Here is a 23,655-nt window from a genome sequence, read left to right as displayed (position 1 = left end):
AAGGTAGGTGGGAGGAGGTGTATTCTAGGTAGCTGTGGGAATTAATGGGCTTGAAATGGATATCGGTTTCAAGGCGGTTGCCGGACATGGAGACAGTGAGGTCCAGGAAGGAGAGAGCGGTATGAGAGATAGTCCAGGTAAACTTAAGGTTGGGGTGGGAAGGTGTTGGTGAAGTGGATGATCTGTTTGAGCTCCTCGTGGGAGCATGAGGCGGTGCCAATACAATGTAACGGAGGAAGAGGTTGGGTTTAGGGCCAGTGTAGGTGCAGAAGAGGGATTGTTCCTCGTAACCTACAAAGAGGCAGGCGTAGCTTGGGCCCATGTGGGTACCCATGGCCACCCCCTTTGTCTGTAGGAAATGGGAGGAATTGAAAGAGTTGTTGAGGGTGAGGACGAGTTTGGTTAAGCGGACAAGAGTGTCAGTGGAGGGGAACTGGTTGGGTCTGCGGCACACAAGAAGCGGAGGGCCTTTAGGCCAACTGCATGTGGAATGCAGGTGTATACGGACTGGAGCTCCATGATAAAGATGAGGTGTTGGGGCCAGGAAATTGGAAGTTCTGGAGTAGGTGGAGGGTGTGGGTGGTGTCACAGACGTAGATAGGGAGTTCCTGGACCAAGGGAGAGAAAATGGAGTCGAGATAGGTGGAGATAAGTTCGATGGGGCAGGAGCAGGTGGAGACAATGGGTCAACCAGGGCAGTCAGGTTTGTGGATTTTGGGAAGGAGATAAAAGCGGATGGTGTGGGGGTTGGGGAACGATGAGGTTGGAGGCTGTGGGTAGGAGGTCACCTGAGGTGATGAGGTTGTGAATGGTTTGGGAGATGACGGTTTGGTGCTCGTGGTGGGATCATGATCTGGGGGCAGTTGGAGGTGGTGTCGGAGAGTTGGCATCTGGCCTTGGCGAAGTACCAGCCCACCAACCTCCGGATCCAATGCATCATCCTCCGAAACTTCTGCCATCTGCAATCTGACCCCACCACCAAAGACATTTTCCCTCCCCACCCTTGTCTGCTTCCTGGAGGGACCACTCTCTCCGTGACTCTCTTGTCTGCTCCACACTCTCCTCCAACCCCACCACACCTGGCACTTTTCCCTGCAACCGCAGGAAGTGCTAAACTTGCCCCTACACCTTCCCCCTCAACCCCATCCCAGGCCCCAAGAAGACTTTCCACATCAAGCACATGTTCACCTGCACATATGCTAATGTAGTATACTGTGTCCGCTGTTCCCGATGGAGAAGAGGCCACATCGGGGAAACCAGGCGGAGGCTTGGGGACTGCTTTGCAGAACACCTACGCTTGCTTCGCAATAAACAACTGCACCTCCCAGTCGTGAAATATTTCAACTCCCCCTCTCATTCCTCACACAACATGTCCATCCTGAGTCACCTGAAGGTTGCAGGAACAGCAATTCATATTCTGCTTGGGAACCCTGCAGCCCAATGGCATCAATGTGGACTTCGCAAGCTTCAAAATCTCCCCTTCCCCCAATGCATCCCAAAACCAGCCCAGCTCGTCCCCGCCTCCCTAACCTGTTCTTCTTCTCACCTGTACCCTCCTCCCACCTAAAGCCCCACCCCCATCTCTTACCTACTAACCTGATCCTGCCCCCTTGTCCTCCCTGCACAGACCTATCTCCTCCCTACATCCCCACCTACACTCACCTTTACTGGCTCCATCCCCGCCTCTTTGACCTGTCTGTCTCCTCTCCACCTATCTTCTCCTCTATCCATCTTCTATCCGCCTCCCCCTCTCTCCCTATTTATTTCAGAACCTTCTTCCCCTCCCCTATTTCTGAAGAACGGTCTAGGCCTGAAATGTCAGCCTTCCTGCTCCTCTGATGCTGCTTGGCCTGCTGTGTTCATCCAGCTCCACACCTTGTTATCTCAGATTCTCCAGCATCTGCAGTTCCTACTACCTCTGTGTGAAAACTGATTGGTTTTGGAATGAGCCACGTATCTTTTTACCAATTTTACAAAATTAGAATTAATCTACCAGGACAATTTGGCTTGACACCCTGAATTGGTGGTGCACTGGTCTGTTATGTCATTTACGCACACCCCTCAGTCCTGGGTCACTGGAAAACCTTAGCCCCACCCCACCCAGTTTGGCTCCTACTCAAAGTGCCTGACCCAAAATGCAGCAGGATCCCCACATTGACATGGCCTTCAGACCAACTTGCTGTCAGTTTCAATGGAGGCTACCCGCATTCTGCAATCTCAAAATGGATCAGGCATATTACCGGAATGGAATATGTTCAATTCAGAATTAATTTCTTTCATTGTTTAGTTTTCCCATTGCAATGCACTGCCAGAGTCCAAGCACCTGAGTGTAGTTTAACTGTGAATAGATAGTGACGCTATGTTGACCTCAGGATTGTTGGGGTCATTGAGATGGTATAACCTCTTGACTCACAGGCATCTCAGCTGTAAATCAGCTGCAAACTGTAAACTCTGCTACTCGAGAAAGAAGTGAAAATAGACACTGTGCAGAAGATCACAGCTTGGACATTGCAGCATAAAATGATGGGCCCCTCTTACACTGTCAGGAGCACAGATAACATACTGAAGAATTGCTTTGGATGATACCACTGCCCCTCCCCAGCACCTGTATTATGAATTGGAGCCCCCACTATTTGTCTTGTTTAGATTGATGGCAATCAATAGCGTTTGGAAATCCTCGGACTGGATTTTGACTACAGAGGCACCTAGTTTACGTTAAGAAATTCCCCGAGTGATTGGAACTGCCTCAGTAGAAAGTACCACGAAAAGTCCTGTGATAGCTGGGTTTGCCAGCCATGGGAGCAGAGAATAAGCAGCTACACTGTAGATACATGGAGATAACAAAAACTGCAGATGCTGGAATCAGAGTCAATGCAGTGTGGAGCTGGAGGAACACAGCAGGCCAGATGGCATTTTGAGGAGCAGGAAATTCGGCATTTCAGGTTAGGATCCTTCTGCAGGACTGGGCTGATGAAGGGTCCCAACCTGAAACATTGACTTCCCTGCACGTCTGATGCTACCTGACCTGCTGTGTTCTTCCAGCTCCACACTGTATTGACACTGTACATACAGCCCAATTTAAAAAGCACATCTTCATTTTCTGGCACTTAACTCCAGTAGTTTTAGAAAGTGTTAGTCCCTTTAGCACTCATATCCCTCACACATCTTCATCCTCTCACCCCCACCTCTATGGCCCCTCAATATCTATGGCAACTCATGCCCCTCTGCCATCACCCTCCTACCCACCATGCCAATCACCCAGGATCCAACAGAGACAGAACTCTTGTGGAGCTTAAAAATAATAGGCTGTCTGATACGGCTCTTACTCTTCCATATTTGGCAGTGATAAACCTCCCCATTCATAAAATCCATTCAAAATTCTTAGGTCATTGCAAATGGTTCATTTCTGGTAAAAACATTCTTTTATTTGGAATATTGCATGCAGGTCTGGTTGCCCCATTGCAGGAAGGATGTGGAAGCATTGGAAAAGGTGCAGAGAAAATTTACCAGGATGTTGCCTGATCTTGAGCGCAGGCCCTATGAAGAAAGGCTGAGGGACTTGGGTCTGTTCTCATTGGAGAGAAGGAGGCTAAGAGGGGATTTAGTAGAGACATACAAGATGATCAGAGGATTAGAGAGGGTGGACAGTGAGAGTCTTTTTCCGAGGATGATGACTTCAGCTTGTACGAGGGGGCATAGCTACCAATTGAGGGGTGATAGATTTAAGACAGATGTCAGAGGCAGGTTCTTTACTCAGAGAGTGGTAAGGGTGTGGAACGTCCTGCCTGCCAATGTAGTTAACTCAGCCACATTAGGGGCATTTAAACAGTCCTTGGATAAGCATATGGATGATGATGGGATAGTGTAAGGGGAGGGGTTTAGATTAGTTCACAGGTCGGGACAACATCGAAGGCCAAAGGTCTGTTCTGTGCTGTATTGTTCTAAGTTCTATGTTCTATTTAGGCTCCAAATCAAAGGCAGCCCTTATCCTTTTATAATTTTTTTTAACCTGTTAAACAAACCATGAATTCAGGACTCCGGCTGAGATAATATTAACTTTGAAATTCAGCCAAACATTCATAATGACATAAAGATAGTCTTTGAAAAACATCAAGAAAAGCTTCTACTGAAACTGTGGAACATTTTACACCTGTGCCTTCAATAAAAGTAGCACAGCAGAAAATCTTACATTAACTCCTGTTGATAGCTGCATTTTTAAAAAAAATGTTTAAAGAGTGGGGCATTAAAAAAAAGCTATAGTTTATGACAATTACACAGACCTTATCTGCCAGATTATGATAATTATACAGACCTTATCTACTGTTCAAGGGTGGTTACATCTACTTCCCCAATTTCTAATTCCCATGTTGTGGGTTGAAGCTATTGGGCCAGACAAAATGGAGCTCAAATGACCCTGAAAGTTTGGGTTTGCCTCTTGCACGGAATCACACTGGTCCTCCTTCCCCTTACTGGCAAAGGTTGAAACTGTAAGCCATAGGAAATAGGAACAACAACAGGCCATTTTGCCCCTGCTCTGTCATTCAATAGGGATTATGGCTGATCTGATACTCCTCATGTCCACTTTCCTGCCTTTACCCCATAACCCTTGATCCTCTAACTGATCAAGAATCTATCCATCTCAGCCTTACATACACACAAGGACTCTGCACCCCGCAGCTCTCTGTTATAAGGAGTTCTAAGGACTCACCACCCTCTGAGAGAAAAGAATCCTCTTCATCTCAGTCTTAAACTGATACCCCTTTATTCTGAGACTATGCCCTCTGGTCCTAGACTCTCTCCTGAGGAGGAACATCTCTCAACATTTACCCTTTTGAAACATGTAGAATTCTTATAGGACTTAATGAGATCACCTCTCATCCTTCCAAACTCCAGTCACTACAGTTTCAAACCTGTTGAACATTTGCTCATAAGACAATCCCTCCATTCCAAGAATGATCCTAGTGAACCTTCTCTGAGAGATAATAGGAACCGCAGATCCTGGAGAATCTGAGATAACAAGGTGTAGAGCGGAATGAACACAGCAGGCCAAGCAGCATCAGAGGAGCAGGAAAGCTGATGTTTCGGGCCTCAACCCTTCTTCAGAAATGGGGGAGAGAAGGGGGTTCTGAAATAAATAGAAAGAGAGGGGGAGCCAGATAGAAGATGGATAGAGGAGAAGATAGGTGGAGAGGAGACAGAGTAGTCAAAGAGGCGGGGTTGGAGACAGTAAAGTTGAGTATAGGTGGGGAGGTAGGGAGGGGATAGGTCAGTCCAGGGAGGATGGACAGGTCAAGGGGGTGGGATGAGGTTAGTAGGTAGGAGATGGGATTGGGGCTCAAATGAAATAATGTATTTTTTTAAATAAGGGAACCAAAACGGATCACAGTAAGCCAGATGTGGTTTCACTGGCACCTTGTACAGTTACAGTATGACCTTCTTATACTTATACTCCAACGCCCTTGAAACAAGGGCTAACATTCCCTTAGCCCTCCTGATTACCTGCTGCATCTGTGTGCTAGCTTTGTGTTTTGTGCACAAGTGTCCCTAAATCCATCTGTGTTATAGCTTTCTGCAGCTTTTCTCCATTTAAATAATGGTGTTTCTCTTTCGTTCTCTTTTCCAAAGAACAAAGAACAATATAGCATAGGAATGCCTTCGAGCCTCCAAGCCTGCACTGGCACATTTTCCCTCTCATACTAAAACTGTCTTCACTTAGAGGATCCATATCCCTCTATTCCCTCCCTATTCATGAATATGTCCAGGTGCTTCTTGAATGCTCCTATAGTCTCTGCTTCCACTACCTCCCCCGGCAGCGTGTTCCAGGCCCTCTCTTCCCTTTGTGTGAAAAACATACATCACACATTTCTTTTAAATTTCCTCACACCTTGAACCTGTATTCCCCCATAATTGACCCTTCCACTCTGACAGAAGTCCTCATGCTTTCCACTCTGTCCATTGCCATTCACAATCTTATAAACTTCTATCAGGTCCCTCTCAACTTCTTGTGTTCCAGTGAAAACAAACCCGGCCTATCCAACATTTCTTCATAGCTAAACTCCCCCATACCAGGCAACATCCTGGTAAACCCTTTCTGTACTCTCTCCAAAGCATCCACATCTTTCTGGTAGTGTGGTGACTAGAACTGTGTGCAATATTCCAAGTGTGGCCTAAAGCTCTAAAAAGCTGCAGCATTATTTGTCTATCCTATACTCAATGCCCTTTTCAATGAAAGTGAGCATACCATAAGCCTTTTTTAACTATCTTATCTACCTGTGCTGCCACCTTCAGTGATCTACAGACCTGCACACACAGATCCCTCTGCATATCAATATTCCTAAAGGTGCTGCCATGCACTGCACAATTTCCACCTGGACTTGACCTTCCAAAATGCATCACCTCACATTGGCTGGATTATTCTCCATCTCCCATTTTTATGCCCATGCCTCCAACTAATCTATATCCTGCAGTACCCTCTGACAATCCTCCTCATTATCTGCAACTTCACCAATCTTTGTATCGTCCACAAACTTACAAATTGGACCAGCTATGTTTTCCTCCAAGTCATCTGAGTAGATCACAAACAGCAGAGGTCCCAGCTTCTGATCCCTGTGGAACATCACTAGGTCACAGCCCTCCATTCCGAAAGGCATCCTTCCACTGCTACACTCTGTCTCCTATGACTAAGCCAGTTCTGCATCCATCTTTACAGCTCACCCCTGATACCATGTGACCTCATCTTTTATACCAGTCTGCCATGAGGCACCTTGTCATAGGCTTTACTGAAGTCCACGTAGGCAACATCAACTGCTTTTCCCTCATCAATCGTCTTTATTACTCCTTCAAAAAAGCTTGATCAAGTAAATGAGGCAGGACCTTCCTTGCACAAAACCACGCTGCCTATCGCTAATCAGTGTGTTGGCTTCTAAATGCAGATCGATCTTGTCCCTGGGAATCTTTTCCAACAATTTCCCTACCACTGATATGAGACTCACAGCCTGTAATTTCCTGAATTATCCTTGTTACTCTTCTTAAACAATGGGATGACATTAGCCATTCTCCAGTCTTCTCACCTGGGGCTTCACAGGGCCAAACAGGATACAAAAGATGCTCTAGCAATTTGCTCTTTTGCCTCCCTCAACGTTCTGCGATAGATCCCATCAGGACCTGGGGACTTATCTACCTTAAAACTTTTTAAGATGCACCACACCGTGGTTAACAGCAATTTGGCTAAGAAACTCAACATTTCCTTCCCTGAGATCATCCTCCACCAATTGCTTCTCTTTGATGAATACTGACACAAAGTATTCATTTAGGACTTCACCTACCTCCTCTGGCTTCACACAAAAATTCCCTCCTTTGTCCTTGAGTAGGCCAGCCCTTTGCCTGGCTACCCTCTTGCTTTATATATATTTCTATAATATATATATATATAAATTGGTATTCTCCTTAATCATGTTTGCTAATGACTTTTCATGACTTTTCACGACTTCCAAAAGGAACAACTTCATATTTTCCCACATTATACTCAAATTGCCAGCTTTTTCCCACTCTCTTAATCTATCAATATTTCTCTGTGAACTGTTTGTATTCCTCTCGCAACCTGCCTTTGCACCTATTTTAATGTTATCTCCAAATTTGCCTCCAGTTCACTCACTTCCTTCCTCTAAGTCATTAATAGACATTGTCTATTAATCTGATGGAAATGGAGGTATAATCTCCTCAACTGAGCAACGTCCACCATCTTTAAAAGATCTCCATAATCCTCCTGACTCTGTAAAAATCTGCTCCTCGGTATCAGATTCCATTCAAGGTTAAAACCAGCAATTTTCCTTAACATAAGGGACAAATGAGTAATGATCCTACACTGGGTGCCATTCATAAGGAATCAGCGTTTTGTTTTTTGGCACTGTTTGTGCTTCTACAGATGTTGTTGCTGTTACAGACACTTGCTGATTGCAGCAAATTCTGAGGAAACACCGGTACAAATTCCCAGATAAGCCACCTGGAGCACAGCGGTCTCCAGGCTAGCATTCTCAGATGTACAACAAGCACCTGTTAGCTGTCACGCTATTCTCCTCGCTCCCTTGGTCATCCCAGTAACCTCAGAGATTGTGGGTTTAAGTCCCCACCACTCAAGGCAACCTCAGCAGCACATCTAGGTTAAAGCACTCAAGCAGTGGCGAAGGGGTGTTGCAGTGTAAGAAGTGCTGTTTCGTTGACCGAGATTAGGAATGGAGTCACTGTTTGCTGTCTCAAGAGGCATCTCCCTGATTTCCGAAACAATATTGATTGTTCAGCCAGCAGGTTACTTGGTGGCTTTGTGTTGATAAACAATTCAGGAAGTGATTTTGTACCATCTCTCTCACAGCCCGAGCACTGTGACTGCAGCCCAGGCCTAGCACAGTCTCTAGAGCCCCGGGCCCTGGTCATTAAACGTTCCCATTAAACGTTCCTAATTTTCCAATGGAGCTTAACTTTACTAGTTGGAGTTTGAGAGCTCAGTGAGCCTGCTATGCCAATTTGAACAATGTCAAGGTTCAACTCCACCTCCTTGAGCTCTGCACAATCCCTTCATTCCCCGGGATGGCAAAAATCTGTTGATCCCAACCATAAGCGTATTTAACGATGGGGGCAGCCATAACTCTCTAGGGGAGAGAATTTTGATTTCTCCTCATCTCAGTGAGTATCAGCTGATTCACTTTCCACAGGGAGGAAGTGGGTGGAGAGGTGTCAATCGATGACCTCCTTTCAAAATCGAGTGTCCCCGGACACATCGTCCACTCCTTACAGGTGCTCCTTCATTTTTCCTCCTCCTTCCAGCCTTTCCACCAACGGGCCCATTGCCCCTTTTGTTCAACCACTGCAGTCATCCGCTCAATCTCCCTCACTGCCCTGATTCCCCCAACACCCGTCATGCTCCTGGAACCCCGGAAACTCTAACTGCTTGTCACGCCCACTGCAGTTTCTGATTGGCTGAGATTAGACCACTACTGGCCAATCAGATGGGCTGGTAGCTCCCTGATGTCGGACTTGTCCCTCCAAGGGAGGGGCTGAAGTCCCATCTCTGGCCAATGAATGCTCCTCATGTTTAATGGCTGTGGGACAGCTGGTATTGCTGGCAGGTACCTGCTACCCATTCTCTGATGGCAGGCATGGTTTTAAAGATCATTGAAGCCCTACAGTGTGGAAACAGGCTATTTGGCCCATTGAGTCCATCATAATCCTCCACCAAAGACCATCCCACCCAGACCCACCCTTTTCCTGTATCCCTGCCTTTCCCATGGCCAACCCATCTAGCCTACACATCTTTGGATTGTGGGAGGAAACCCACGCAGGCGCAGGGAGAACATGCAAACTCCGCACAGACAGTTGCTTGAATCTGGAATCAAATCTGAGTCCCTGGTGCTAGAAATGCTAACCACTGAGCTGACACACCATCCCAACCTCAACCATGGCCTCAGTCTTCTGACAATTCCTGAGCCCCAGTCTTAAATGGGATGTGAGGGCTGTGAGTATGTTCCTGCATTGGGATTTGTGGACATCTTATCATTCTGAAAACAGGCCAGGAAAGGGGATGACATTTATCCTGCTTGAGTGGTAAATTAAGTCTCAATTGCTTGATTTCCTGCCATTTTATGAGCGTAAGAAGCTTTGTGAGCAATTCCACACATCAATTCTGCACCCCTTAAATAAAATTCTGCAACTCTGCAGCAATTATGGGAACATCTAGAAAGACATCTTTTGGATACAGACCCTCTCTCTTTATAACAAAAACAAAGTTGCTGGAAAAGCACAGCAGGTCTGGCAGCTTCTGTGGAGGAGAAAAACGTTTCGGGTCCGGTGACCCTTCCTCAGAACTCTCTGTTCTTTTGGTTTTTATTTAGTATCTCTCTCTTTATAAAGCTGTGAGAAATGTTAACCCGTGAAATAGGATGAAGATATGTGTTAATCCTCGAGGCTGGCTGTTCAGTCTTCCCAGCTTTGTGCTTTACTCTCCAGCCCCAGATTGGCACATTCCCCAGTGCTCCAGGGGACAGCTATCCCTAATTTCATGAGCTTAGCTTAATTTGCAGGCTCCTACACAAGAAAAGAGACAAATTTTGTGTCACCCTTTCCCCCCAGGCTTGTGTTTTCCATGTCATCACAGTGAGATTCTAAACAAATAAGTATTTTTCATCAAACTGCTCAGAGTTGCTATTGTGCACCTCTGGAGCAGGCAGAACTTGAACCCAGAGCTCCCAGTCAATGGGTAGGGACACTGTGCCACAAGAGGGCCCTAGTAGGGAAGGAAAGGAGTGTCATGCATTGGCTGGAAATTGAACTCAGGCCTCACATGTGGTAGATATGAAACCAACCACTAAATCACCACTGTTATGCCCAGGTCATTATATTGACTCAAACGGGATTGCAGAAGCCTGAAGCTATTTTAAACTCGGGAAGCAGTGATGTAGTGGTGAATTCATGGGGATAATGGTAATCCGGTTACCCCAGGTTAATATTCTGTGGATATATGTTCAAATTTCACCATGGCAGATGGTGAAATTTTAATTCATAGAAATCTCAACTAAAAGACTGTCAGGCACTGTTGATTGTCACAAAAAAACCCCACCCTGATCAGTTTTAAAAAGAAAATCTGTCATCCTGGTCTGACTTACAGGTGACCCACGGCAACGCGATTGACTCTTAACTACCCAAGCCCTAACAAGCACTTGGCAGTACATGTTGGCATAGCCCATTATGCCCAGATCCCAATCGAACTTTGGAGTTGTGGATGCAAAAACTAACAGTTTCAAAGAGTACAGAAAAGATTCACCACAAGAAATAGTCTGATGGGGAAGAAATGCCCAGAATGGTAATTGTAGAATCCCTCCAGTGCAGGCAGTGGCCACTTAGCCAATCAAGTCCTCACCGACCCCCCAAAAAGCATCTCACCCAGACATTTCCCACGGCTAAGCCACTTGGCCTGCTTTTCCACGGTCAGTATGGGCAATCCACCTAACCTGCACATTTCTAGGACTGTGGCAAGAAACCAGAGCAGGCCAGCACAGACACAGGGAGAATGTGCAAACCCTATACCCACGGGTGGGATTGAACCCAGATACTTGGTACTGTGAGGCAACAGTGCTAACCACTGAGTCACCACGTTCCCAAGCAGAGACCACCCCTCCTTTCTGAAAAACAAAGTCATATACAGAAACTATCACAAGCACCACTATTCTCGCAATACTTTAAAGCCAATGCGGTACCTTTTCCCACTTGTGAATGCCACTTGCATGTACTGGGGCCACAGAAACCAATATACATTCTACAAGCCCCCACAAAGCAACATGCAAATGCCCATGATTTATGTTTTTAGTGATGCTGATTGAGCTACAAATATTGAGCAGGGCACTAGGAAGAACTCCCTGCTCCTCTTCAGAATAGAGCAGAGGAAATCACAGCCAAAGAGTCATATGGCATGGAAACAGGCCCTTTGGTCCAACCAGTCCATGCTGATCATGTTCCCAAAATAAACTAGTCCCGTTTGCCTGCATTTGACCCATATCCCTCCAAACCTTTCCTATTCATGTACCTGTCCAAATATCTTTTAAACACTGTAACTACACCTATATCCACCATTTCCTCTGGAAGTTCATTCCACACACAAACCACTCCCTGTGTAAAAAAGTTGCCCCTCATGTCCCTTTTAAATCTTGTTCTCTCACCTTTGAAATGTGAGCCTTAGCTTTGAACTGCCCCGCCCTCAGCAAAAGACCTTTGCTATTCACCTTATCTGAGCTCCACATGATTTCACAAACCTCAATGAGGCTTGAGTCCAACATCTCATCTGGAAGATGAGCTGCTCCCTCAGCACTGCACAGGGGTGTCAGCCTTGGTTTTTGTGTGTGCGCACAAGAAGTGTCGTGAACCTGAAATCTTTGGACTATAAGGTGTCTGTGCTGCCAAATAAGCTGCAGCTGGTATCTAAAGCCGAGTGGCAAATAGCATAGATAATAAAATGTGAGGCTGGATGAACACAGCAGGCCCAGCAGCATCTCAGGAGCACAAAAGCTGACGTTTCAGGCCTAGACCGTTCATCCAGCTCCACACTTTGTTATCTTGGATTCTCCAGCATCTGCAGTTCCCATTATCACTGGCAAATAGCATAGCTGCTGTGAGATCTTACACCATTGCTGTGTAAAGAAGATATAGGTAGGCATTAATTACATTCCTGTTAACACCCTCTGAATTTAATTAGCCCGCCAGCTCCCAACCTGCATCTGGATGTAAACAAGGCCAACAAGCAATGAGGAGAGCCTAAATAGGAGAGTTCTCCCAGTTCCAGCGTTTCATTGCACAGACAGTCCATCAGATATAACAAAGTGTGGAGCTGGAGGAACACAGCAGGCCAGGCAGCATCAGAGGAGCAGGAAAGCTAATGTTTCCAGCCTGGGATAATGGGAACTGCAGATGCTGGAGAATCCATGATAACAAAGTGTGGAGCTGGATGAACACAGCAAGCCAAGCAGCATCTCAGGAGCACAAAAGCTGGTGTTTCGGGCCTAGACCCTTCATCAGAGAGCTGGTTTCCAGCCTGGACCGTTTTTCAGATGAACTAGGGATACAGACAGACAATAAATGATTATATTCCTTCAGCACCTAATTTACAAGTGTTGGGCTGAAATTACAAATGAAGGTGAGGGGGTGTTTCACTGCGAAAAGTTGATTATTGTTGGTAGCGGAAATTGAAGTGCGAACTGTGGAAGTGCAATGAAGCAGTAGACAAATGGGTGCTGTGTGAACCTCCTCTTTGAGTCATAATGGAACCCTCTAGTGAGAGTTGTTTCAGCCCTACTTCACCCACAAGAACACAAATTAGGAGCAGGAGTCAACTAAATGCCTGCTTCCAGCCTCTTCTGTCAACTTGGACAATCCTGGTTGATTTCAGGATTTAACTCCACCTCCCTGATTGTTCCACAGATCCCTTCATTCCCTGAGAGACCAAATTCTACCCATCACACAAAACAGCCTTCCATTTGTTGACTCTATCTATAGTCCTTGTTGTCTTGGGAAAGCAATCAACATAATCAAAGACCTTTCCCACTCCTGTTGTATTCTCTTCTTCTGGTGGGCAGAAGATACATAAGTTTGAATGCACATATTAACAAATTCAAGAACAGCTTCTTCTCCACTGAAATGAGACTTTTGAACAGACGTTTCAATGTTAATGTTGTTATCTCTCACTCTGCATTCTGCAGTTTATTCTGCTCCCCTGATGTACTTTGTATGGTACGATCTGCCTGTATAGCGCACCAAACAACACTTTTCACAGGACCAGGGTACATGTGGCAACAATAAATCAATCAATTAATCTAAATGTTTTCAACAAGGGAGAAACCATACCCCTCTGGGGGAGAGAATACCGCAAATTCACAACTTTTTGACTTCTCTTCATCTCAGTTCTAAACAATTGGTATCTAATCCTAAAACTGTGCCCCTGTTCTCCTGACATCCTAAGAACTGAAACATTTTCTCAATGTCTACCCTATTAAGTCTCTTCAGGCCTTTGTTTCAGTGAGATTGTTACTAATTCTGATACATTCCAGACAAAATAGACAGAATTTACATAGTTCCTCATCATAGCACTATTGCATGCATACCTTGCCTCTAAGAGAGTTAACCTTTAAGGACTCCATGTGTTATATGTGTACAATATTGCAATGCCATTTGGCAGTTCGTCTGTTCTGGATTTGCAAGGTCCCTCACAGAAATCAGTTGCGTTGCTGTTCTGCTTCATCACTTATAATGTGTTTTAATGTTTTAAATGAACAAACCCACACTGTTAATCAATCCCCAACGAGGGATTCATGATGAATGAGAGCTTGATTATGGATCCATTATCAATAATAGCACAGGAATCTCACTCAGGGGAGATGTGGTGTAGTGGTAATGTCACTGGCCTAGAAATTTGGAAACCCATATTAATTCTCTGGGGACATGGGTTTAAATTCCACCATAGCATATGCTGAAATCTGGATTCAGTAAAAACATGGACTTAAAACTAGGCTAATGGAGACTATGTAACCACTGAAATAAAAGCAAAGTACTGCAGATGCTGGAAATCTAAGAAAAACAGAAAATGCTGGAGAAACTCAATATGTTATGTAATTTCTAAGGAGCGAGAAACAGAATTAAAATTTCAAGTCTGATAAGACTCTTCTTCAGAAGTCCAGACTCCTGACTAGATAACACTCTCAGATTTCCAATCCTCAAGGACATTAATGAACCAGATTGGATTTATGACAATTGACAATTGTCAGTCATACAGCACAGAAACAGACTCTTCGGTCCATCATGCCAACCAGATTTCCCAAACTAAACTAATCTCATTTATCCGCATTTGGCCCATATCCTTCTCAACCTTTCCTATTCATGTACCTGTTCAAATGTCTTTTAAATGTTGTAACTGCACCTACATCTACCAGTTGACCTGACAGCTCATTCCCACATACAGACCACCCTTTGTTTGAAAAAGTTTTTCCCTTTAGGTCTCTTCCAAATCTTTCCCCTCCCACCTTGAATGGTCTCTAATTCTGAATTCTTTCTGTCCTAGGGAAAAGACCTTTGCTATTCACCTTATCGATTTTCCTCATGATTTTATAAGCCTCTGTAAAATCACGCATCAACCTTCTATGCTCCAGTGAAAATAGTCCCAGCCTATGCGACCTCTCTTCCAAATTTTAAACTGAATTAAAATTTCACCATCTGGCTGGTAGGATTCAAACCTATGTCCACAAACCTATGTCCCCAGAATTCTAGTCCAGTGACAATTCCACCACACCACTCCCCATGTTGTTGCTGTGTCAATACTGAGACCCATTCCCAGCTGTAGGTATATTATTTTTGCCATAGCCACTTTGGACATTTTAATATCCTCAGTCTCATCGATCAAACACATTCCACCATCAGCAATAAATTATTATAAATAAAACCACCTTGCTCTTTTTCCCTTCCACAAATATGATTGCTGCAGAGGCAAATGAATAAATTATCTTTTGCATCCCGAACCTTCCCTTTTATTTAATATTTACAATGCTTTTAATTCTGAAAAATGAATGGAGAAATTAATTCAACAATGATAAGTATAAGAAAGTTGTTTTTAAATAGAGACCGACACAGAGACAATGTCAACACATTCACAATCCTTACAGAAAATGGCTGGAATGCTGGAATGTACAGAAACTCAATCAATATTTGCAGGAAGAAAATAAAAACAACTGTTTTCAGTCAGGACCCTTTTAAGCAATGAAGGCCTTTAAACAAAAAGAGCCCTGCTCTAAAAATTAATCATTTTCCAATTCTCCCTCAGACACCTGAGTGATAAGGCCTGGAGGATGCAGCCAAGGTTAATAAGCAACGAGGAGGTGAATCTGGACCTCACTGGTCCTGAGGTTGCCAATGAGCTGCTGGGTGGTACCATCATTTTGTTAAAAATATGATAATTTCACACATTTGCCATTTTAATCTCACTGGGGATCAGGGTCAGGGCTTGACCCCAGGAAATGACTTTCCCTGGACAACATCTTGTTAGCAGTGCCCGGGCAAGGATCAGAGAAGTTCTATATAGACTCACTGCGATAGCCTGGAGCCTCTCCTGTTGAAACAGTGTCTCAGACATCCTGAGAAAACAAAGAAGAAAACAATTACTTGATGAGACACTGAAGAAAAAAACGCTTGGCTGTAAGAAAGAAAGAGATTTTGAAATAATTCCTCAGTTATCTTTAAAAAAAAACAGATTTAAACCTGTTCTGGTCCAGCCTCATGATGCCCGCCTGCAGAGGATCCAGCTGTAAAATGCAGTCTAAGTGACCAACAATACTTGGCGATTTAATTCAGTCAGTGTCTCGTATTACCATAACACTCAGAGTAGAAGCACAGTCTCAAATAGAAACAGCCTCTCCTGATCTACTTGTCTGCCACATCAAACAAACACCACAGAAATCACTACACAATTTCAGCTGCCAGCCAAACAAATAATTGTAGATACTTGGAATCACAGAGGAGACCCTTCAGCCCTCTGGTCCATGCTTGCTCTTCATGAAAGCTACGCAGTTAGTTGCCTGCTTTTTCCTTATATACTGGCGCAAATTTGTCCACCAAAATATTTGTTCAATTCCCTTTTGAAAGTCTGCATTCACTCTGCCTCTGCCACCTTCCTGATTTCCAACACTGTATTCCAGATAATAGCAACGCACTGTGTAAAAACATTCAGCTTGATCTGCCCCTTGATTATTTTGCAAATTCTTTTCAATCTGCATTCTCTGGTAACTCATCCTCCTCGAAGGTCCTCCTTGTTAGCAGTCAATAACAATAGTGGTTTGTGAACTCCCTGATGTGCTAAGGTCACATAGAACCCAGTGTAGCATTGAAGGCACAGCTTCTATTCATTGGAGGGGATTGAAAGGTATGAGGTTGAGATTGCACCTTATAAATTCACCAGTGAGCCCTTTCCAACTTGTTTGACTGGGCCATGAGGATTAAACTGCACCTGGGGGTCAGAGTCAATTTCAACAAACGTTGCCAATTGCAACAAAAACAGAAGTTGCTGTAAATGCTCAGCGGGTCTGGCAGCATCTGTGAAGGAAAGATCAGAGTTAATGGTTCCGAGGAAGGGTCGTCAGACCTGAAATGTTAACTCTGATGTTTTTTTCACTGATGCTGCCAGACCTGCTGAGATTTTCCAGCAACTTCTGTCTTTGTTCCTGATTTACTGCATCCACAGTTCTTTTGGTTTTTATGCAATTGCCAGTTGGACAGCGAGATTCTCCAGGACTTTCACCCTTCATATAAACACAGTTGGATAGAGCTACAAATGCAAGAGAGAAGCCCACTTGGACAGCTTTGTGTTTGACTCTAGACAGGTTTCCTCCTTCTCACTCCACACATCTATTCCCAAGTTTAATGCACCATGAGGCAGACAACGGATGTGCTTCCTCGGACAACTATTTCTGGAACAGCTCATCAGAGACCACAACTTGAGAGATGCCAAACAGAACTGACCAGGAAATTTGCACATTCTTATTACCTGGCCTGTGTAACAGAAGGGATTAAATTTGATCACTGACCTGGTTGGCAACATTTTGAAAGCAACTTCTAAGGACATCAGTCTTGCAGTCTGAAGCCTGGAGCTTCAGACTCCAAGGTGAAGATGTTACTCACTGGCTTAGCAGGATCACTCTTCATCTCACTGCCATCAACATCTCCTTCCATTTCCTACTGCCCCACATGCTCATCCGGCTTCCTGATTAATGCCCCTCCATTTCTCTTCTCAGCCTGTCATCCCCAAGTAAATAGAGAGGTTTGTTTTACAATCAGGTGTTGGATTCCTAGCTGATCTCCATCCCATCTCCCAGGCATAGGATGTGCTGCGGTGCATTGCAGGAATGAGATCCAGCAAAACAATACAAACATGTGAATGATCCTGGGATTTCTGTTGTCTGTGCTGCTCTTGGCGATATCTCAGCTATTAGTGGCTCATTGAATCATTCAGAATTCTCCATCAGTCATACTGTACAGTTGCCATGAATACCATTTGCCAAACTTTGGCAGTGGCTTGTGGTTATGGACGGATAGCATTGGCATCGCCTCATCCTCCCAGTGATGGAGGCTTCTGACCGATTCTCCGACCACCCAAAGGGGCAGATACCTTTCAGCAGAAAACATCAGAGGATTGCTTCCCTTCCAATACCAATTAAAATTGAACTAGATCATTTCTCAGAACAATTTTGTTGGTGGACTGTTTATTATGTAGATAACTGTTCTTCTCTTTTGTACTAAAGAGGGAATTTTAAAGAAAGTGTGTACAAGGCTCTTGCGGTCTTCGACAGCACATACCACCATGCTTTCTTGACAGAGACCTTCCTATACCATGACCATACTCTCCCTGTCTCTAAGGCTCTACTGTTATTATTCTGCACCTATTGAGGAAGTGTTTGCAGCGATAATCCTGCCATCTGTCTTGGCTCTTGGACTTCATAAGGGCACTGTGAGTTTAGGTGGAGTGTATTAGGGGGAACATAAAGAGCAAAACCCATGATCAGTAAATGCTCTCGTCCCTTGGAAATACACTTATGTTCCTCTTGGTTCTCTTTATTCAGTTCTTTTGCTTACTTGTGAAATATCTGCACAGAGGCCGGTATCCCATCATCAAGTCACCTTTTATTAACACATGCATAGTACATGACACTGGCACAGCTTCCTCAGAGCCAGCTTTCAGATTGACCAAAACCTCTGACACGCCTGTTTATATCTGTCAGCCAGTGCTCCCTGATCGGATCAAGTTAACAGCCCCAATCAGGGAACTCACATTCTATGAGGCCCTGCTAGCTGACATTGATATAATTGCTACAATTTGGTGCAGAAGTTTCTCTCACCATTCCAAGCCCAACACCTTCATCAGCCAGCTTGGTTGGTGTGTATGATTCAAGGCTGATCGAAGAAATGAGTTGGTTGGAGGGTAGTACCGGAGCCTCTCAATGAGATATAGATTCTCACGCTTGGTTATGCATCAAAATGACTTCATCTATTGCAATTGTACAGGACATTGGTGAGGCCACTTCTGGGATACTGCGTATAGGTGTGGTCACCCTGCTATAGGAAGGATATTATTAAATTGGAGGGGTTGAAGAAAAGATGTACATGCACGTTGCTGGAACTGAAGGGTTTGAGTTGTAGAGGGAGACTGAATAGACTTGGAGCTATTTTCCTGGAGCGTTGGAAGCTGAGAGGTGAGCTTATAGAGGTTTATAAAATTATGAGGGGGCGTGGATAGGGTGAATAGCCAAGGTCTTTTTGCCAATGTAGGGAGTCAAAAACTAGAGGGTATAGGTTTAAGATGAGAGGGGAAAATTTCATTCGGGACCCGAGAGGTAACTTGTTCATACACAGGGTGGTGCGTATATGCCAGAGGAAGTGGTGGATGCAGGTGCAGTTATAATATTTGAAAAATATTTGAACAGGTACATGGATAGGAAAGGTTTAGAGGGATACGGGACAAATGCAGGCAAATGGGACGAGGTTAGTTTGGGAAACCTGGTCAGAATAGTCAAGTTAGACTGAAGGGTCTGTGTGCTGTGCGCTCTAGTTGGTGGTTCTAATGGACGATGTGATTGGGAATTAGTTATTTTGTGAGGCATTGGTTTACTGGCCTGTGTGTTTGAGAGATGGTGAGCTGGTTATATATAAACATTCTGACAAGCTACTTTGATTATCCAGGGTAATCCATTAAAGAGGTTTGAAAGACACCAAGTGAAAAGGATGTGAATGTGGCAGTGATGACAGAAGGAATAGATTTACATGCACTGCAAGCAGTTGCAGTCTGTAGCAGCATACTAACATCACCTTGTGTTTCAGATTTTCCTCTGATGCAGCAGTTCATCATTAGCCTTTAATAGAATAATAACTCATATATTATGCATATTGGTCAAGGCTATCTGATATCAGATTTGTAAAAAAGGGGTCCAGTTAAATTCCCCACTGAAATGGTTCAGTGTCTGAAGAAATGTCACTCTTTCCGAAAGCCAAGTTCACCTTGATCGGGTTTAATGTCTGATCAATCAGATATCCCATCATTCCTTCCACCCCAGCCTGTGTGGGAGACTCTGTGATCAGACATCGACTGGCTTATTCGGGGCTCTCAGAGCTGAAGCCCAGAATGGGAGTCAACAACGTTTCTCCCTAATGACAGAAAGCTGTCAGTAAGAAGAGAGTGTCCAGGAACCCTGCATCCTCTCCTCGCTATTCTAGATGGCTGAGACTGACAGCATTAGTGAGTTCCACACTGAGATTACTCCCTGCAGGAAGTACCTTTGTTAGGCTTCCCTTCCAGAATCTGTCAGATTAATGCAAGAGCAAGTTAAGCAACAAGTGTTTACATTTGTATAGCATCCTTTGCACAACCTTAGGGCATGCCAAGGCACTGCTGGGGGTTTGTAAATGCAGCAGACTGTGTGTTGCTTGTCAGGTGCCAGGGTGGGGAAATATCTTGTACTGACTGGAAGAGAAAATTGGAAAGAGAAGTGGATAATCCAGTGCAGGGCTCCATATTAGAATGATTAATACGTTGGCAGATGACACCAAAATTGGAGGTGTAGTGGACAGTGAAGGTTACCTCAGAGTACAATGCATCCTTGATTAGTTTGGCCGATGGGCTGAGGAGTCACAGATGGAGCTTAATTTAGATCAATATGAAGTGTTGTATTTCGATAAGACAAATTGGGGCAAGGCTTATATACTTAATGCTAGGGTCCTGGAGAATGTTGCCAAACAAAAAGACCTTGGGGTACAAGTTCGTAGTTTGTTGAATGTGGAGTCACAGGTCGTGAAGAAGGCATGTGGTACACTTGCTTTTATTGGTCAGTGCATTGAGTGTAGGAGTTGGGAGGTCATGCTCTGGCTGTACAGGACATTGGTCAGGCCACTTTTGGCCTACTGCAGTCAGTTCTGATCTCCCTGATGGGGGAAAGATGTTGTTAAACTTGAAAGGGTTCAGAAAGGATATAACAGGATGTTGCTGACATTGTAAGGTTTGAGTTATAAGGAAGAGACTGAATAGGCTGGAGCTACTTTCCCTGTAGCATCGGAGGCTGAGGGGTGTCTCTATGGAGGTTTATAAAATCAAGAGGGGTGTGGATAGGGTGAAAAGCCAAGGGCTTTTTGCCAACACAGGGAGTGCAAAACTAGAGGGGCATAGGTTTAAGGTGAGATGGAAAAGATTTAAAAGGGACCTAAGGGGCAATTGTTTCACGCAGAGGGTGGTGTTTATATGGAATGAGCTGCCGGAAGAAATGGTGGAGGCTGGTACAATTACAGTATTTAAAAGCAATCTGGATGGGTACGTGGATGGGCAGGGTTCAGAAAGATTTGGTCTAAATTATGGCTGATGAGATTAGGTTAATTTGGGACATCTGGGCAGCATGGATGAGTTGGACCGATGGGTTTGTTTCCACGCTGTAAACTCTACGCCTCAGTAACATAGTTAGGAACGGGCAGGAGGACCTGCTGACGGATAATTAGAAATAGGGTTAGAGTAAGTTGGAAGCTAGATTTGAAAGCAAGGACATTAATGATGGTATAATTATTGCCCATTCCACATGCAATTTAGCAGAGAGAAGATGGTTCAGGAAAGTTACTACATGACAAAGGTCTGGCAGAGAAAAGAGAGGGGCTCTCTCTATTTAAGGGGCTCTGGCACCTGTACTGGAACAGGCAAGAGGTGAACCAGAGGGTTTGTTGCATCATTAGCGAGAAGGGTAAGTAGGTAGGAGTCTGAGGTTTTCCAATTAGTAACACAGCGACAGGGAGGACAGGGCATGTGTTGAGGTTGGGGCTGCTTATGTGGAGAAAATGAAATGAATCTAAACATCAATGAAGCAGACAGTGTGAAGGTTAAGCACGTTCTCCTCATGTCTGCGTGGGTTTCCACCAAGTGCTCCAGTTTGTGAATTGTGAACGATTTTATATTGTCACTTGTATCTTACAGTGAGTAGTACAGTAAAATATAGTGAAAAGCATCAACTATCGCCACATTCTGGCACCATTTTGCATAGTTTAATGATAAAAAGATTACAAAGATATTACTGAAAGTGAGTCCTCGATTGCCTTGCTGCTGCCTGTGCCAGACTTATTAACATAGGAATCACCACTCTTTGCCATTGGACCACCTCTCTGGAGCCATATCCAATGCTGAACCTGCACTTACCCCACAACTGGCTCCAGTTTCTTCCCCCAGTCCAAAGGTTGTACAGGTTAGGGGAATTGGCCATACTAAATTACCCATTGCATCCAGGGATGTGCAGGCAAGGTGGGTTAGCCATGAGAAATGCAGGGTTATGGGGTGGGTGGGTGGGTGGGGGCGGCAATATGAATCTGAAAAAGGGTCACATCCGAAACATCAACTTCCCTGCTCCTCTGATGCTGCCCGGCCTGCTGTGCTCCTCCAGCACCACACTGTGTTATCTCTGACTCCAGCATCGGCAGTTCTTACTATCTCTGAATGAGTCTGGGTGGATGCTTTTCAGATGGTTGGTGCAGGCTCAATGCGCCAATTGGCCTCCTTCTGTACCGTGGAGATTCAATACTTCCAAATGAAACAATAAGCCTAAGTGAGGGGTTAAGAGGAACAGAGATCCATAGATCTGGATGTGAGTTTGCTCGCTGAGCTGGAAGGTTAGTTTTCAGACGTTTCGTCGCCATTCTAGGTAACATCATCAGTCAGCCTCCGATGAAGCGCTGGTGTAATGTCCCACTTTCTATTTATCGGTTTGGGTTTCCTTGGGTTGGTGATGTCATTTCCTGCATTGGTGATGCCATTTCCTGTTCTTTTTCTCAGAGGATGGTAGATTGGCTCCAAATCAATGTGTTTGTTGATGGAGTTCCGGATGGAATGCCATGCTTCTAGGAATTCTCGTACATGTCTCTATTTGGCTTGTCCTAGGATGGATGTGTTGTTCCAATCAAAGTGGTGTCCTTCCTCATCTGTATGTAAGAATACTAGTGATAGTGGGTCATGTCGTTTTGTGGCTAGTTGATGTTCATGTATCCTGGTGGCTAGCTTCCTGCCAGTTTGTCCAATGTAGTGTTTGTCACAGTTCTTGCAAGGTATTTTGTAGATGACGTTCGTTTTGCTTGTTGTCTGTATAGGGTCTTTTAAATTCATTAGCTGCTGTTTCACTGATGATGTTACCTAGAATGTTAACAAAACGTCTGAAAACTAACCTTCCAGCTCAGCGAGCAAACTCACATCCAGAACCTCAACCTGAGCTACAAATCTTCTCAAAACTCGCTAGATCCATAGATTTATTGAACCTGCACGTAAAAAAAAGGTTAAAAAAAAACAAGAACTGCAATTTGAAGATTTAAAGAGCAACATGCAGCGTCCATAATGATTGAGGGGTATTTTAGCCATTATATTTTGTGAAGAACTAGACGCAATAGGGATTACTAAGACATGCCTAAATAGTTACCATTTAAACAAAGCAGAATGTAACATATCTCAAAAGATAGAGTGGAACAAAAGAGAAGTCGGAGCTGCGTTTATTCGGGTGCACAGAATGGGCTGTCATAAAAAGTGAGTGGCTGTCAGCAAAATAGACATCAAATCCAATTCACTAAAGAGAAAAATAAAGGGATAATCAGAACAATTAGTGTAGTCAACAGACTCCCTGTTAGCACACGGCAGTGTGTCTTTAAGACAGTTGGATTGATATCATGGTGAGTGATATTTAATATAAACGACCTCACTTCACTTCCAACATCAGTAGCAGTATGTGAGCAACAGGAATATCTTGCTTGCAGCTACCCTATCTTTTCTTCATAGAGTCACTAAGCTCGGAACTCAGTCCATGTGTCAGTGTGGGATTTCATTGCAGGGTAATAGTGAATGATGAAAATAAACATCTAGACATCTGTCTCAACAAGAACCCAGTCGGTGTGTTATGTAGGAATAGGTAGAAATTGCTGGTCTTTGGCAGCGGTCAGTTTGTGAAATCAACAGGCCGTGAAATGAACAATAATGATGTTTGTCTTAACTTTGTATCTTTTACATATAATATATGTAATTAAATGGTACTGTTTTCATGGTGTTTCATACCCATTTTACTATACTTTCATTACCAG

General features: G+C 44.3%; 1 protein-coding gene across 5 annotated transcripts in view; it reads right to left on the bottom strand.

The window, feature by feature from the left end:
• The window catches only part of palm1a (paralemmin 1a), a 237,668-nt gene that overhangs the window by 148,097 nt on the left and 65,916 nt on the right, over positions 1-23,655 (bottom strand). For 4 of the 5 annotated variants that reach the window (XM_048559926.2, XM_048559924.2, XM_048559927.2 and 1 more), the window contains exon 2: positions 15,614-15,659. In XM_048559926.2, the coding sequence (XP_048415883.1) occupies positions 15,614-15,658 (45 nt within the window). In that variant the 5' untranslated portion in view covers position 15,659. Of the gene's footprint in view, positions 1-15,613; positions 15,660-15,783; positions 15,871-23,655 lie in introns of those variants that run through there. The other variant, XM_048559923.2, reaches the window with a different exon arrangement.

The sequence above is a fragment of the Stegostoma tigrinum genome, chromosome 30 (genome assembly GCF_030684315.1).
Source record: "Stegostoma tigrinum isolate sSteTig4 chromosome 30, sSteTig4.hap1, whole genome shotgun sequence".
Lineage (NCBI taxonomy): Eukaryota > Metazoa > Chordata > Chondrichthyes > Orectolobiformes > Stegostomatidae > Stegostoma > Stegostoma tigrinum.
The sequence above is the reverse complement of the archived record's forward strand: the minus strand, read 5'-3'. Positions and strand labels throughout refer to the sequence as shown.